The sequence below is a fragment of the Prionailurus viverrinus genome, chromosome B3, assembly GCF_022837055.1.
Source record: "Prionailurus viverrinus isolate Anna chromosome B3, UM_Priviv_1.0, whole genome shotgun sequence".
In the NCBI taxonomy this organism is placed as follows: domain Eukaryota; kingdom Metazoa; phylum Chordata; class Mammalia; order Carnivora; family Felidae; genus Prionailurus; species Prionailurus viverrinus.
This window is the reverse complement of record NC_062566.1, coordinates 132,574,892-132,591,072: the sequence shown is the minus strand read 5'-3', so window position 1 is coordinate 132,591,072 and position 16,181 is coordinate 132,574,892. Positions and strand designations below refer to the sequence as shown.

General features: G+C 55.7%; 1 protein-coding gene and 1 long non-coding RNA gene across 9 annotated transcripts in view; one reads left to right on the top strand and one right to left on the bottom strand.

Annotated features, from left to right (window-relative positions):
- ASB2 (ankyrin repeat and SOCS box containing 2) overlaps positions 1-16,181 on the top strand; it is a 42,456-nt gene that overhangs the window by 11,502 nt on the left and 14,773 nt on the right. For 2 of the 8 annotated variants that reach the window (XM_047862492.1, XM_047862493.1), the window contains exons 2-6: positions 2,033-2,311; positions 9,003-9,092; positions 12,228-12,394; positions 13,185-13,340; positions 15,665-15,910. In XM_047862492.1, coding sequence (XP_047718448.1) covers positions 2,106-2,311; positions 9,003-9,092; positions 12,228-12,394; positions 13,185-13,340; positions 15,665-15,910 — 865 coding nt within the window. In that variant the 5' untranslated portion in view covers positions 2,033-2,105. The other 6 variants (XM_047862495.1, XM_047862494.1, XM_047862497.1 and 3 more) reach the window with 6 other exon arrangements.
- LOC125167796 (uncharacterized) lies at positions 1,164-3,442 on the bottom strand. The gene is made up of 2 exons (XR_007152950.1): positions 3,042-3,442; positions 1,164-2,928 (listed from the first exon to the last, which is right to left on the bottom strand). It is a non-coding gene; the product is annotated as an uncharacterized LOC125167796 (long non-coding RNA).

Here is a 16,181-nt window from a genome sequence, read left to right as displayed (position 1 = left end):
AAGTCTGGCCCATATGTCTTCCCAGTTAGTAACCACCAAAGGTCACCGTTGTGACTCCTGTCACCACAGTTTAGTCTTCCTGTGCTGGCACTTTGTATAAACGAGTCATGGATAGATGCTCTTTATGATCCGACTTCTCTCGCTCGCTATGGTTTGTAAGAATCGTCCCATTGTGTGGAGTGGTAGTTTGTCTATCTTGTTGGTGCATCACGCGATACACCCCAACGCGGTCACCCATTCAACACTCAACCCATTCAAATGTTCAGAGACACTTAGGTAGTTTCCACTCGGTTTTCTTATGAGCGGCACTGCTATGAATATTTTGGGGCTTGTTTTATGGTGAATACATGTACATGGTTCTTTTGGCCCTAGAGCTGGGACTGGAATTTGGGGGTCACAGGATGCGTTTGTTCAGCTTTAGCAAATGCCATCAATTTTCCAAAGGGCTTTTTACCATCTGATACTCCTACCAATGGTGGTGGGTGATCTGGTCGCTTCACATGCCCCGCCCCCACCCCCCACCCCCACCCCTTGCTATTGCACGTCTTTTCCATGGGGGCCATTCTGTTGGGTAGACAGTGGTGTTGTATTAGGATCTTAATTTGAACGGCCTCCCAAACACTTGGGAAGTCCGGCATCCTTCCGTCTGGTTCTTGGCCACTTGGATATCCTTGGGCATCGGTTAGCTAGAGCCGCAAGGATGCTGTGTAACAAAGCATCCCAACTAAGCACTTATTCTCATGCTGTGGGTCTGCGGGTCACGGCAGCTGGGCTGACGTAGGCTTCCGGTTGCAGTCTTGGCTGGGAGGGGCTCCCCTGTGCGGGTTGGGCTCAGGCTGCCCCAAGTAGGTCCACTCTGGGGCCCAGCTAACGGGCAGCGGCTCCGGGGCGACACAGACCCACATGTCAGTAGCTGCTTTACCTGGTCTACCAACGTTCATCGGCCAGAGGGAAGTCACAGGGCCAAGCCCGATCTCAGCGGGAACAGGGATACCCTTGCCTCCGGGGAGTGGGGAGTGAATATTTGCTAAACAAACCAAATTATAGCACTGGTATTTGGGGTAGTTTTCAAACGGCCTCATGGGTTCTAATGTTCCGCCAGGGCTGAGAACTACTGACCTACAGTCACGCTGCCTGTTCGCCGGTCAAAACAGAAAGCAGGCTTCGTTGATTTTACTTTATTTCCGAAAATGAGTTGATTCAACCAAAGTCCACTTCTCCCCGAGGCAATTTCTTTCAAGAAGAGAGTCCTTGGAATTCACACGGCAAATCGTTTTAATGATTGATTTTAACTAGATCCTGCGGACCCAAGGGGCAGGCCCATGTCTGATTGATCTCTAACATTCTCAGCCCCGGCCCAGCACAGAGACCAGGAGACGTGCTGGAATGGGAGGTTGTTGGAAGGAAGGAACATAGACATTGTTGTGTAATCTTGGTGACGGCAGGGATTTTTGTCCGTTGGCATCATTGTAATATCGCCAGCGCTTAGAGGCGCACCTGACACGGAGTAGGTGCTCAATAAATACTCTGTCAGTTAGTGATGCACGCATGCACGTGTAGACAAGCTGTCTGGGACGGAAAAATGAATGGTGGGCAAGCGGATGGTTGGTTGCATAGAGAGATGTAGGAGCGGGTGAATGGGAAGGTGGGTGGATACATGGACAGGTAGGTGGACAGACAGATCAGGGGACGGGTCACGATCGGTTGGATGGATGATTAGGCGGTTGGATAAATGGACAGATGTAGATGGGTAAATGAGTAGGTGGGTGGACAGATGGCTGCACGGGAGAATGAGTCAACGGGCAGATGGGCGAACGATCGGATGGATGACTAGACAGGTGGGTGTGTTGATGAGCAGACGAGTGGATGGAGAGATGGGGAGCTGAATGGATGTTTGAGTGGATCATGTGACAAAATGAATAGATAAACAATGATCGTGAGCTTGCCAGAGGAAAGCACAGCCTTCCCTGCTGGTCAACACGACTCTCTTGCCAAACTGTTAGTGACCAGGATGGTTTCGGTCTCGTCACAGGGCTTTCTGACTTACTGCTTTCTCCTCTCCTCGGAGTGCCTCTTCTGGAGGCCGGGGTGAGAGGCAGAAGACAATGACCATGGAGATCAGCGCTCGGGGCGGACAGCGTACCATTGGGAATGAGGAATACAGCCTGTATAGCAGCCTGAGCGAGGACGAGCTGGTCCAGATGGCCATTGAGCAGAGCCTGGCTGACAAGACTCGGGGCCCAACCACGGCTGAGGCCACTGTGTCCACGCGAGCCAACCGCCAACCTGCCCATTTCTACCCATGGACCAGGTGAGCGAGGAGAAGCCAACTAGGATACCCGTGAGGTGCAGATCCCAAACGCTGCTAACCCAAGACCAAAGCCTCGGTCTGTAGGGCACCTTTTTACAGCTTAAAGACTCACGTTTGTTATCGAAACTTACCGAGGTTTGACAGGCCAGGCACGCTAGTAGGCGCTATACTCGTTTTTGCCTCATTTAACCCTCTTAAAGACCTTCCAGGAGGCTCTCTGCTATTTTCCCATTTTATAAACGAGGACACGGAAGCTCAGGGCTGGTAACTAGTCCCAGGTTGCACAGCTAGTGGATGGTGTTGCGGAGACTGGAACGATCCGGTTCCAAAGATCATGGCTCGGCTTTGTACCACTGGCTTTATATTTGAATGCGGTGGGGTTGATGTTCTGAGTCCTGAGCAGAGCTCCCCACCTTACCGATGCAGTCTTCCTGGGAAAACACGTCTGAGAAGCAAGGGACATTTGCCCAGCAAAGTCACCCATTCCTCCTTGGCTCTGGCTCCCCTGTCTCAGCAGGACCTCAACGGCAGGACCTCCTGGGGCAGCACCGTAGAAATATGCTGGGAGCCACCCCCGAAGTTCCACACAGGCAATTCTGAATCTCCTCACAGCCACACTACACACAGAAAGACAAAGAGGTGAAATTAATTTAGGTGGAAAATATTATCATTGCCACGTGTCCTCAATAGGAAAATTACGAAGGAGACTTTTACGTTCTCTTTGTCCTACCAAGTCTTTGGAATCCAGTGTGCGCTTCGCCCTCGCAGACCATCTCAGTTCAGGCTAGCCGCATCGCCACGGCTCACCAGCCACATGTGGACAGCACAGATCCAGAGGGTACCTTCTTTGCAGGAGGTGGGAACCAGAGAGGGAATCAAGCATTGGATCTTAAGATGCTTTTAGGAAGGAAAGCTGTGTTTAAAAATGCTCTGCTCCTCCCTGAATCCAGGTCAAGTCCGCATTTGGGGGGGGTGGTGGTGGGTGGAACGGTTATGTTCTGTGGCCTCAGGACACGGGTCTCAAATCTCATTGTCTCCAGGGGCGCCTGGCTGGCTCAGTCAGTGGAGTGAGCAGCTCTCAGGGTCGTGAGTTTGAGCCCCTGGTTGGGCACGGAGCCTACTTAAAAAAAAAAAAAAAAATCTCATCCGTCTCCAGCAGCCAGCTGACTTTCTGTGTGGCCTTGGGCAAGTCCCGTAAGCTCTCTTAGCAACAGGGGACAGACCGTCTCTAATATCCAGTCTCAGTTGACAGGGTTGAAGGTGGGTGGTGGTACCTCCCAGCCCTGTCCTGATGATAGCCACCAGGCGCTCCCCAAAGTGACTTTGGCCCTTGCTGAGGCTGGACCTCCTCTGCCAGGCAGGTTGGGCAAGGACTCAGGCTGCCCGCACTGAGGAACCCCTTCTAAGGGGGAAGATGGGCAGCCTCCTTGGGCGGCAGGAAGGAGTAGGAAGCACCAGGTAACGGGGCTGCACCTGAGGGTGTCCCATTCTGGAACCCAGCCTTAGAAACAGAAGTGACTTCATGGCCGGTGCTCTGGGAGGCCCTGGTTCCTGTTCCGGCTGGTTCATCCTAAGTCAGACCACAAGTTCCTCTTTCTCAAGAGGAGATCAGATAGAGAGAACATCCCCTGGGGTATCTGCAGCCTTCTCCCCAGTGTGGGGGGGCCCCACCCCCCGGCCTCCTGGGGACACTTACAAACATTAGAACCGAGTGGGCTCGTGGGGTCCGGACCCTGACCTCCTCTTTCCTCTGGTGGGCAAGGAAGGACAGACCCACCATGGGACACAAACCCTTATCCAGCCTCCTGAGACAAAAGCTCTCACAGAGGAAGGGAAATGACTTACCCAGGGTCGCACAGCCATCGCCTAAGTTCCAGGCACAAGTAATACAGGGGAGGGGGTTGACCCTGCACCTTCTCACTCCTGACGGGAGCTGAAATCTCCCAGATTCAGCTCTGCCCTTTCATCTCTGGAAGACGGGCAGGCTTGGGTCCTGCTGGGGAAGCCCATGCCTCCCCCACCCCCCGCCCCGCCCCAGATGCACACTGAGTGCTTTCCATGTGCCCAGCACACAGCCTTTCAGCTAATCCTTCCCAAAGCCGCGCAAGGTGGACATTTCTGGGCTCGATGTTATAAACGTGCGCACAGCAGGACCAGGAACAGAACCGACGTCTGTCCCGCTCGGACGCTCGGACGCTTAACCAGCTCTGCCCATCCTGCAAAGGCCTCTTTCCGTGCCTCTCCTTCCTCCGCTTTGAAGTGGGGTTTGGGTCTCATTACAGCCACCTCCTACCCACAGAGTTTCAGGGTCCCCAATGGCAAGAGACACACCGGTTCGTGCCCACGTTCCCAGACATGGCATTTCAAGAAGCACAGGACCCAGTAGAATCCTTTTATCCCCAAATAGCAGAGTCGCCATCCAAAGCCCAGAGCAGGTGTCGAGACAGGACATCGTACATGTCCCAGGGCTCCACATGGCTGGCTCCTTCTCAATGGAAGGTCACCTCCTCAGCAAATCCTGCCTGATCACCCTTCCAGGTGAAACAGGTCTCCCCCTTACTCGCTCCCTTGGCTGTTTCCTTCATCGCCCCGACTATGACTTACAGTTTCTATGTACTTGTTTCGGCCACGAGGGCGGGGGCCTCACTCATCTTCCTTCCTGTGAAGCCTCTTGTCTAGCACACAGCTCTTGACCCATAGCAGCCACCAAATGGCTGTCTGTGAGCAACTATTGGGTGAATAAAGGAATGTATAGAAAGGTAGCAGAGTAGAGTGGAAAGAGAAGTGGGTTTGGAGGTTCAAATCCTTCTTCTGTTACATACTGGCTGTGTGACCTTAGGCACGTTACTTAACCTTTCTGAGTCCCAACAATCCTATCCTTAAAATGGTAATAACAAAAACTTGCCTAGCCGACATGCAGTGTTCTTATGAAAAGCAAATAAAAATGGCACCTTCTTCACATCTCCCGGCTTGAGTTGACCTTCCCCACCTCCTCTCTGAGCACCCAGAGCGCCCACGTCATGACCGCCTCTGTTTCATGGACAAGCTTTTGCGTCACTATAGGAAGGCATTATCTGGCCTCCTGAGAGTGTCCCCAACTATACTATACAACCTCTTTGGGGACAGGGAGCAGATATTGCCTACTTTGTATCCTCAGTGCCCGGCAAAGGGCCTAGATTGTTGTAGGTGCCCAAGAAATGTTTTGAGGCAAATAACTGCATTTCAAAACCAATAAAATGCTCTATAAATATAATTTATTGTTATCACCTTGTGACCAAAATGGCAACTGTGGACGCAAAGGTCAACTGAGACTTCGGGGTCCTAGAAATGAAAGCCAGATCCACATCCCAGAGAAAATGTAACGTCCCCTTCTAAAGCCATTTTTTTTCCAATTTGCTTCTCTCCCACCGCGATGTAAGGGATGAAGTCAAAAACATGCATAGGGATCATCTGCTGAACTTTGGCCCCCTGAGGGCTCCCTGAAAGGCAGACCCAACTTCCCATCCCATGGAGAAGTAGGGTTCATGCACCCATGAACCAGAGAGCCCAAGGTTACGATGATGGACCAGCCCACAGTGGGCCCAGGAATCTGGGTCTTCCCAGTCTTTAAACTTCTGCGCGTTTTTAAGGTTACATTTCTAAGACGACAGTGGAGGAAAGCATAAAGTAGAAATTTGTTTGGGTTGATGTGTGCACAACTGCAGAGAATTCAAATCAAACCACCCACACCGACCGTGCTCTTAGGAGGTGCCAGGTGCCTTCTTGGCACCTGGATGTGAATCAGGCCTCGTCCCTCTCCTCCCCAAGTTTGCAGTCTAACAAGGGTCCCAGATGTACACAATGGCCCAACAGGAAGGGCGCAGCAAAGAGGCTTGCCTCAGTTTCAGAAGGACACAGAGAGGGTCGATTCCCTTAGTCAAGCAGGTGAGTTTTGCAGGATGACTAGGAGTTCGCGAAGTAGGCTGGAGGAAGCAAACCTCTTTGACCCTCTGGTTTGAGCCACCGGTGTTCAGCCGGGTCCAGCCGAATTTAATGCCCTCCCTGGGGTTGTCAGCTCTCGGAGAAGTTGGGGAGCCTTGTCATTGCAGCCCAGGTCCCCACTCTCCCTGAGCCTGACCCGTGTCTAGAGTAGGGGCCAGGACTTTTGGTGACAGTGCTGTACTCCTGACCCCCCCGAGCTGCCGCCTACGTGAAGGACAGGGGCCCTACCTGGGCCTCTTCCAGGGCACGACCTTTGCCCACATCCTGCCAGGTTTCTCTTACCTCTGATGACTAACCCCGGTGGTTTTCTCTGCTGGGAATTCCCCCCCTGCCTCGGGGCTGAGGGGAAGTGGGGCCCGCAGCCTTGACCGGACCGGCTCCCCATGTAGCGTGAGGCTCAGCTCAGCACTCGGTCGCTCTGAGCGCTTGCCCTGCCCATCCCCCTAAAGCCGAGTTCACGACTGACCACAGGGTTCCAGGAGGAGTCCCTGCTCTCTTTCCCCCCTCCCCGGAGACTCTATGGTCTGCATCCCGGGCCCTGGCACAAGGCTTGGGACGGAGCAGGGAGTGGGAAACTCTTGTTGCACGGGGCTCGGTCTGCCTGCTTCCTCCTCTGCGAAACGGGAACAACATCCAGCTGGTGGGGAGGACAGAAGTGAGGCGAGGCCCTGCACGGTCGTGAGGGACATCCCCGTCACCACAGCTGTCACCCCCAGCCGCCTCGCCGTCCCTGTCTTGCTGTAGTTATTTTGCCATCAGAGATAGTCCTGGTCTTAGGGTGGTGTGATGGGTTTTTATTGGCGCTTATTGTCTTGCTAAAAACATCCTGACAGCAGTAACACACGGGCCAGTGATGAAGGTGGCTGGGACTCCAGGATCCTGCGCAGACAGAGACCCAGAGCTTTGTCAGGACCACACAGTGGGGGGGGGGGGGGGGGGGGTGCTGTGAGCTGGGCCCCAGGCCGCCTTCCACCCTGCCCAGCATGCTCCGCTTTCCGGGGGGTGGAGAGGGGCCTCGGCGGGGCCAGGCTTTGCACAACCGCCCCCTTCCCAGGATGTGGTCTCTTAGATCTGTTTGACACGCAAAGTTTCCACGTGAGTTCATTTCAGCAAAGGCTCCGCAGCTACAGAAGCAGTGGGGAAACCCCCCCCCCCCGTCCGGTCGCACCTCCACATCTAACAAATGAGGAAACTGAGGCACAAAGGGGGGCGGGGGCTTGCTCAAAGTCGCAGGGCCGGTCAGAGTAGAGCCCTTAGAGCCAGAGACAGGATGAAGAGGCAGGAGGCAGGGGCATCAGGACCTCTGCAGACAGACCTGAGTCGGCCTCTGCTCTGCTCAGCTGCGTGCGAGCCCGGGGCAGTGACCCACCTCCCGGAGCCTCAGTTTACCCGTCTGTCAAGGGTGAGGACGTTGGTACCTGCTCTAGAGGACTGATGGATGGGCGCACACAGGTGGTGGTCAGGAAAGGTGAGTAGTAACACTCAGAAGAGCATGGAGGAAGGCAGTGACAGTGAAGAGAATGAAGGTGGCGGCCTGGCGGTCCCCCCGCGCGGAGATGGCCAAAGCAAAGCGGGCCGGCTTCCTTGCCTTGCCTCCGCCCCCCTCCACCATGACCTGGCCTTGCTGAGGGCACCCACAAAATTTGCAGGTTCTGGCCTATCTTGGAGGAGCGTGGGCCTCCTCAGGGTCACAGTTCTAGCACCTGCAAACACCACAGGGTGCTGGTCACAAGTAGCAATGTCCTCAGTCCCACGGAGCACCCCCGAGGGGTGCGGGGGAACCAGGCCAGGCCTCCTGGAGTGTCCATGGCACCTGGCACCCCAATCAATTCGATCTGTGGCGTGGCCACCACACCCCCTTTCACCCCTCCCATCCTCACCAAAGCCCAAGGGGGTGGGGAAACTGAGGCTCGGAGAAGTGAAATCATGATCAAGTTAGTGGCGGACGTGTGCCAAGCACCCCCGTGCCTGGACCGCAGCTGAGCTCACTCGCTCCAGCCTCACAGCTTCCGACACTGGGTTATGCAGCAAACTAAAACCCAGAAAAGCTCAACCGGTCTGAGGTCACAGGGCCGGAGAGTGCCAGAGCCTAGATTTGAACCTGTGTCCGTCTGACTCCAAGCCCTGGCCCCCCCGATGGCCTTTTGCTGTAACTTCTGTCCTGCGTGTTCCTGGGACAGCAGGACCCTCTAACGAGGACCCGGTGAGGCGGATGCGGGAGTCCAGACGTGGTTTGGCTTCCCAGCCACGCTCCCTTGTCCCCCCGGCAACCTCCAAGAACCTCTTGCCCATCCCTGTTGGGACCCAGCCTGGCCAGCCCGAGACTGAGCCCCTTCCATCCAGGGACCTGCCGCTGACTCTTCTCACATCCTCTCTGGTGAAGAATGTCACCTTGCTTCGTATCTGCCTCCTGCGGGGTTGGCTGGGGAGGGGGCCGTGGGGGCGGGGATGAGGTTAACCTCATTGTTGTCTTATATGGTCATTTAAATCTCCCAGGGCTTCCTCCAAGGGCCAAAAATAATCCGGAGACACAGCAGCTGTGTCCAGCACACAGAGAGGACCCGGCCATCTGCTTTGGTTCAGAGCCCTGTGTCTGTCTGTCAGTCTTTCCCCTTGCGATCCCTCCATCCTGGATCCTGCCTCCGGCCATGACCCGCTTCTCTTATGCAGAGTATTTTTCCCTCTTTCACTCCTGCCCTGCACCCTCCAGGTCGACTGTGCCTCCTGAGAACTCGCCTGCCTCGGGCCCCATGGGCCTGTTCCAAGGGGTCATGCAGAAATACAGGAACTCCCAGCTGGCGTAAGTGACCCCCAGCCCCCGAGACCGTGCAAGTTCACTCTTCCACCTAGGGTTAGCGGGGGGTGGGGAGTGGGAAGCAGACCCCAGGAAGGGGGGCATCCTGGAGGGACCTCCCGGGCACACCACTCCCACGTGTGTCCCCCCTGAGACCCAGCTGAGCTGAGCTTAGCAGTCACAGACTCAGTTCAAGACTGTCAGCAGGGCTGTGCCTGTGACTGAGCCCGCAATGCCCCCCACGTGGGCCCCGGGGGACGGAGCAGCCCCGTGGAAGACGGCCCTAGGACCCCCCCCACAAAAGCCCAGAGGAACTCCGAGCCGAAGCTGATGAGTCAGCCGCACCTTCTGTTTATCTCAGTTTCCCCCCTGCGTCACCATGGGTGTATCTGAGCATATCTACCACGCTCACGCCCGTGGTCTTTGTTTTGCCTCGTTGCTTGTATTTGTTCAGTGCCAGGCGGTAAAATCCAGAAATAATCTGGGCTGCAGGAGGGGTTCTGTGTGCCCGGCACCAGGGTGCTGGGCTAGGTGCGTCCTTGGAAAACAGATCCGTGCTGCCCCTTCTCCGCCCCCCTGTATCGACCCCAGAAGCAGCTAAAAGCAAAAGAGGGGCCCCCCGTCGCGGGAACCCCTACCTCCTTGCTCCAGTTATGTTGCAGAGAGGGGAGGAGGCAATGGGCCAGTGTTTTGAGTCTCTTCCCAGCTCTTTTCAAACCCTGCCGCCCCGGCTTCCTTGGGGCTGTGGGTGGAATTCTGACGGTCTGGAAAAGGGCGCCCCAGACTCTGGTCTCGGCACTGCTGCCCCTTCCTGTGTGGCTGCCTGTGAGTCGCTGTCCCTCTCTGAATCTCCCTTCTCTGTGAGAGAAGGTTGGAGAGGACAGAGCGGCCTCCGGGGTCGTGTCTAGCTCCTCGGTCTCTGATGGTCTGACACCCCCAGCAGCCTCCCCCTACCTCAGGGCGGGGCTTTGGCTGAGCTCCTAGAGCAGCAGTCGGCATGCGCGCCCGAGAGCTTCAGGGTCCTTGCACCACAGCTGGACGAGAGCCAGGCTGGGCGGCAGGTCCTGGGAGTGTTCTCATGAGACTGCGCATCCCCCACCCCCACCCCCCGCCCCGTCCACGAGAACAGCCAGCCCTCCTCTCTTCCCCTTCAGCTGGGGTCCCACGGGAGACCTGCCAGGGGAGCCGGGATACGTACCCAGCGGGGCTCTTCCTGACGCCAGCAGGGGCTGCTCTGGCAGAAGAACTCACCAAGGTGGTAGTGATGGCGTTGATGGGGACTTCGGGGCTTATCTGGTCAGTTGCCCCGTTTGCTCGTGGGTCTGTAACTTAACCGGCATCTGTGCTCTGAAGCTATTAATAACCGGAGGGGCTGAAAGTCAGGAGGAAGTGCCGCTCACGACGGAGGAAGCAGCTGGGAGGGTCAAGGGGCCGGCCCCGTGGACCCTCGGGGCCCATCCTGCCCCCTGACGTGGGTGAGTGCCCTGGGAACAAGGCCTGCCTCCGGTCTCACCTTCTCCATCTAGGAAATGGGAGCACTTATGCAGAACATTCCCCAGGAGTGGATCTGGGACTCACAGCTGTCCTGGTCCTCACTGACGCAAGGGTGGAGGGAAGGGAGCTCAGTGAATGAATGAATGAATGCATGAGTGAAGTAGCAAAGAAGTTGTCATTCATAGTAGCCCTGAAATCTCTCGGACATTCAGAAGTTTAAGACTGTGCAGGCTTCATATGTATTAGTCCTTCAAGGATGGAAGTCTTTCAGCAGCTAAAGCTTCTAGGGGTGAGGGTAAAGGGTGAGGAACAAGGAAGGGAAGACCCCAGAGACATGCTCACTGGAAAGAGCCCCCCTCTGAGGGACTCTCGTCTCAAAGCTGCTTGATGTGCAAACTGGCCCCAAAGGTTCCCGGTAAGTGCTAGCACACTGCACTGAAACAGCTCAGTTATCCATCCGTCTGGGGGCCGGCACTGTCTGCCCGAATCCTCTTGGTAGACGTGGTCTCGGTGTAACATTAAATGCAGCCCTGCAAGGCGCAGGGACAGAGGGCTTCCTTCCCTAATTTTCTTTTGGCCACCAAGGAGCCCCGTCTAAAAGAGACCCTCAGTTTCCATCTGTGGAAGTGAACGAGCCTGCCATGTGTCGTAGACTTTCCCTACATGGTGCCCACTTGGAGATAAAGGCGTGGAAGGACCCCGGGTCCTGGGCTGCTCGCAGGGGGACCAAACACTGGCAAGGCTCGACCGGAGCCCCCACATTTACTTGTATAGGCCAGTTTGTCCTCCAAATGCACAAAGGAGGCCGTTGCAAAGAATGTTTTGAACAAGATACAAATAAAATTCCCAAAGAAGCAAGCAAAATGCTAGTAGGGGAGAGGTCATCTTTTTGGAAATGGAAGGGAATAGAAGAGATGAACGAGTGAAATAATCGTTAGCTTCTGGAAGTTTCCTTCCTTCCTTCCTTCCTTCCCTCCCTCCTTCCGTCTTTCCTTCCTTTTCCTTCTTCCTTTCTCTCCTTCCTTTCCTCTCTGCCTTTTTCTTTCTTTCTTTCTTTCTTTCTTTCTTTCTTTCTTTCTTTCTTTCCTTTCTTTGAATATTTATTGAGTACCTATTATGGACCAGACACTGAGCTAGGCCCTGAGAATGAAATCATGAGAGATGGAAGAAATAAAGGCGCTGTCCCTGTCTTCCTGGGACTCATAGTCCATCGGGGGACACAGCATCAAATAACTGTTCAGAGACACGCAAAGGCCAGTGGTTACATGAGGGCTTATGACCGGAGGCAGGGAGAGGCTGACCTGGGCCTGCGGGCCGCGCTTGACAGGCCTGAGGAAGCTGTGATGGATAGCTGGTGGATGGATAAGCCAGAGGGGCCAAGGTCAGGGCCAAGGTCGGGGCCGAGTTCCAGGGCACGCCCATGTGGTTTAGGAAGGATTATTCTCCTTATTGAGGAGGACACTGCCGGCAGGGGGCTGAGCACCTGTTCCAGACCAGCAGGGGCCAAGCAGGACCGAGTGGTCCCACAGCCAGCACTGCCCCCGGCCACCAGCAGCCCCGCGTTCCCTCTCCCTGTGGGGAGACAAGCGGCCCGCCCCTCCTCTGCCGCCTGGATCCTGAGGAGTGCCCCGCCCCTTGCTGTCACAGGCCTGTGGACCCGGTGCTGAAGGCCATCAAGGAAGGTGATGAAGAGGCCTTGAAGGCTATGATCAAGGCGGGCAAGAACCTCGCAGAGCCCAACAAGGAGGGCTGGCTGCCGTTGCATGAGGCGGCCTACTACGGCCAGCTGAGCTGCCTCAAGGCCCTGCAGCAAGGTGAGGCCGCGGCTCCGGGTGCAGCCAGGGCTGGGAACAGGACTGGGGGTGGGGCTCCTTCTTTTCCGGAGCGTCAACTGTCTTGGGCAGGGGGAGGGTGAGAGGCAAGATTCTTACCCCCGTGGCAGAGTTAAAGTCACCACGCTGGGAGAGAAAAGTGGCTTGTCCCCACCCGCCCTGCCGCCACCGCTCTGGGCCTTTCAGGACAGCAGAGCCTAATTCCTAGAAAAGGAGTGGGGGAGGGCTGACTTTTGGGAGAGCCACTGCCAGCTTGTTCCAGAATGTTCCAGGGGCTGATGTGGTGTGGAAAATACCGCAGCTGTGCCTATGCCCCGCCAAGGCTGTCCCCCACAGCTGTGGGAACCTGGGCAAATCATGCCTCCTCTCGGAGCCTCGCCTTGCCCCCAAGCCAGATGTGGATAAGGTAACACTTGCGGACAGGACTTACCTCTGCCCTGAAGGAGCATGAGCCCCAGACAGCCCGCCATACTCTAGGGCAGAACCAGTTGTAGGAGGCGGAGCTTCTGGCCGTGGCTGGTGGGAAAGGACAGGGTCATTCAGAGAGGGAGAGGGGTTCAACCAGGGAAAGCTTCCCAGAGGAGGTGGCATCTAAGCTGAGATAATACAAGTGGGAAGCTGAAGCAGCCCCGTGAGAGCAACGGAGTCCCGGGCCAAAGGATGGATGGTATATTTAGGTGGATGCCACACATGTCTGTCGTTGGAATTGGGCAGAAGTTGGGAAGGTGCAAGCGTCTTCCCCCTTCACGAACTCCCTGTCTGTTCTCCCCAGCATACCCTGCAGTCATCGACCAGCGCACCCTGCAGGAGGAAACGGCCCTTTACCTGGCGACGTGCAGGGGACACCTGGACTGCCTCCAATTCCTCCTCCAGGCTGGCGCCGAGCCTGACATCTCCAACAAGTCCCGAGAGACCCCGCTCTACAAAGGTGAGCCCCCCCACAGTGGGCTTCCCTGGGGAAGGGTCCAGAGGGTAGGTGGACAATTGGGAACATCGCTCCCAAAGTGCATAACTCCCTCCCTAGCCCCCCTTCTCCCCAGCCAGGGGTCTCCTGTGAAGGGCGGATGTCTACGGGCCATGCTACCCAAGTCTTCCTGTGGGCCCCGGCACGCCGAGGAGCGCTGAGGGCCCAGAAACAAAAAGCTATGATCGGTGCCCCAGCGCTCTCCCAGCCCAGTGGGCAGCGACACACAGACAACATAAACAGCCAGGCAACAAAGAGCTCGGCATGATGCACCTGGGAGCATCGGGGAGGGCTCTAGCGTTGGGGGTGAGCACCCACAAAAGGGGGCGTCGGAGCTGAGCTGGAACAGGAGGCTGTGTCCAGCTGGACAAGCAGAGGGAACAGCATAGGCAGAGGCAAAGAGGTATGAAAGAAAATCTGTACCTCCAGGACATTTAAAACAAACCAGAAACTTAACCTGGCTCATTCAATATATCACCTGAGGACACTGGCATCTCTAGCAAAATCTGAACCATCGTAATAGCTGGTATTTACTGAGTGTTTACTCTGTGCCACGCACTGTTCTTCAATTTAACCCTAATATCCATCTACATAGGAGACGGGCATTACATGGGAGGTATCTCCATGTTATAGATGAGGACCTAAGGCACAGAGACATGAAATGAGGCACCCAGGATTTCACACATGCTAGCAAGGGGCAGACCTGGGATTTAAACTCAGCAAGCTAGCTGCCTCACAGTTCATATGCTAAACTATGACATTATAAAGCGTCCAGTTCATGCCCACGGGCTTAAGCAATCAGGCTTGGGTCTTGCACATACAAATATGACAGGGCCTTTACACTTTGAAAAACGACAGACATCCCTGCTTTCCTGTGTGACTGGTATCCAGTACCTGGAATATTCCACGGGAAGCAGGTGCCTGGCAGCTGGTAACTGGGTCCACTGTAGACCCGAGATGGGAGTGTTTCTCAGAAGTCGTGTCTCCCCGGGCACCAGAGCCATCACCTAGAGGCCGAGCTGCCCAAAGGGAGCTTCCAGAGCACTGGGCAATTCTCAGCCGAGGCTTGGGTCCTGGTGCTGAGTGCACTTCTCCCACGTGCCAAGTACTGTGCTAGAGTGTTCCATGCACTCCCTCACCCAGTACTCTCACAAGGTCCTCTCAGGAAGGTTTTATTATCTCTGGTTGACAGGCGAGAAAACCAAGGCTTCGAGAGGTGGGGAGCTTTGCCTGGGGTGCTGTTTGAAACACTACCCAGGAAGCCCCCTTTCTCTTCTTGCCCTCACCCCTGCCTGATTTGAAGAAGTGGTAAATTTAGACAAGAGCCCAGCAGCCTCCCTGGTGATAACCCTGGACCAGAGCCAACGGTGCATCTAGGTTCTAGAAAGCAATGAGGCTTGGGGCGCCAGGGTGGCTCAGTCCGTTAAACATCCGACTTGGGCTCAGGTCATGATCTCACGGTCTATGAGTCTGAGCCCCGTGTCAGGCTCTGTGCTGACAGCTGGGAGCCTGGAGCCTGCTTCGGATTCTGCGTCTCCTTTACTCTCTACCCCTCCCCCACTTGTGCTCTGTCTCTGTCTCTCAAAAATAAATAAACATTAAAAAAAATAAAAATAGAAAGCAATGAGGCTTAAGAGGGAGGTGTGAGCAGATCGAGAAGACTCGACAAGACTTTGTCTTGTACGCAGAAGACAGATTTTACCTCAGTTTAAGTGTGTAGCCTGAGGAAGGGCTTTGAGCGGGGCTTCTGGGACCCTCCACCTCTCCTGGCTCTGGTGATGTAGAGGACCTGCAGCCTGTAGCGCTGGAGAGGGAGAGGAGTCAGGGACACCCTGGAACATTCCAAGGGACAGAGACGCCGGGCCCGATTGCCTGAGTTTGAATCCCTGTTCTGCCACTATCTGTGTGACCTTGGGCAAGTCGCTTAACGTCTCTGTGCCTCATTTTCCTCCTCTGTTGGAAGGGGGGGTGATAGCACTACATCCTTTATAGGTGACTGGGAGAATTATATCGGAGGGGCCCAGAAAGTGCTTTGAACAGAGTGCCTGCCACCTAATCTGTGCTACATACACCAGCAAATATTACTGCTATGAGTAAGACTGTTATTTTAGGTGTGCATCCTGGGTAAAGTGCAGGGACCGGAACCCGGGACAGACCCAGTGGATGTCTGTTGACGGAACGTCTGGCGGACGAACGGGTGAACGGACAAATAAATGAATGAAGTCTCGGCCGGCCGGGTCCGGCCAGGGCCCTGCTGACCACCTCGCTTCTTTGTGCCTGGGCTGCAGCCTGTGAGCGCAAGAACGCGGAGGCGGTGAGGATGCTGGTGCAGTACAACGCGGACACCAATCACCGCTGCAACCGAGGCTGGACCGCTTTGCACGAGTCTGTTTCTCGCAACGACCTGGAGGTCATGGAGATCCTGGTGAGCAGAGGCGCCAAGGTGGAATCCAAGAACGCCTATGGCATCACCCCCTTGTTCGTGGCCGCCCAGAGCGGGCAGCTGGAGGCCCTGAGGTTCCTGGCCAAGTACGGTGAGTGCTAAGGGTCCCCGGGTCACGTAGCCCCCGAGGGGCAGCGCCGGGGAGGACCTCAGACGTCGAAGGGGAGGCGAGCTTAGGTCATGCTCTGACCTGGGAATAGCATCCTGTTGGGGGCCTGCGTTGAGAAGGGATCTGAGGCTGTGTGGAAGCTCGGTGGGAAGCGTGTTGGGATCCACCGGCGACGCCTGCAACGAGGCACAGGCCGGGGCGGGAGGAATGGCGTGAAACACGTGCCGTCGCTAATCTAGCCCAACATCCTCAT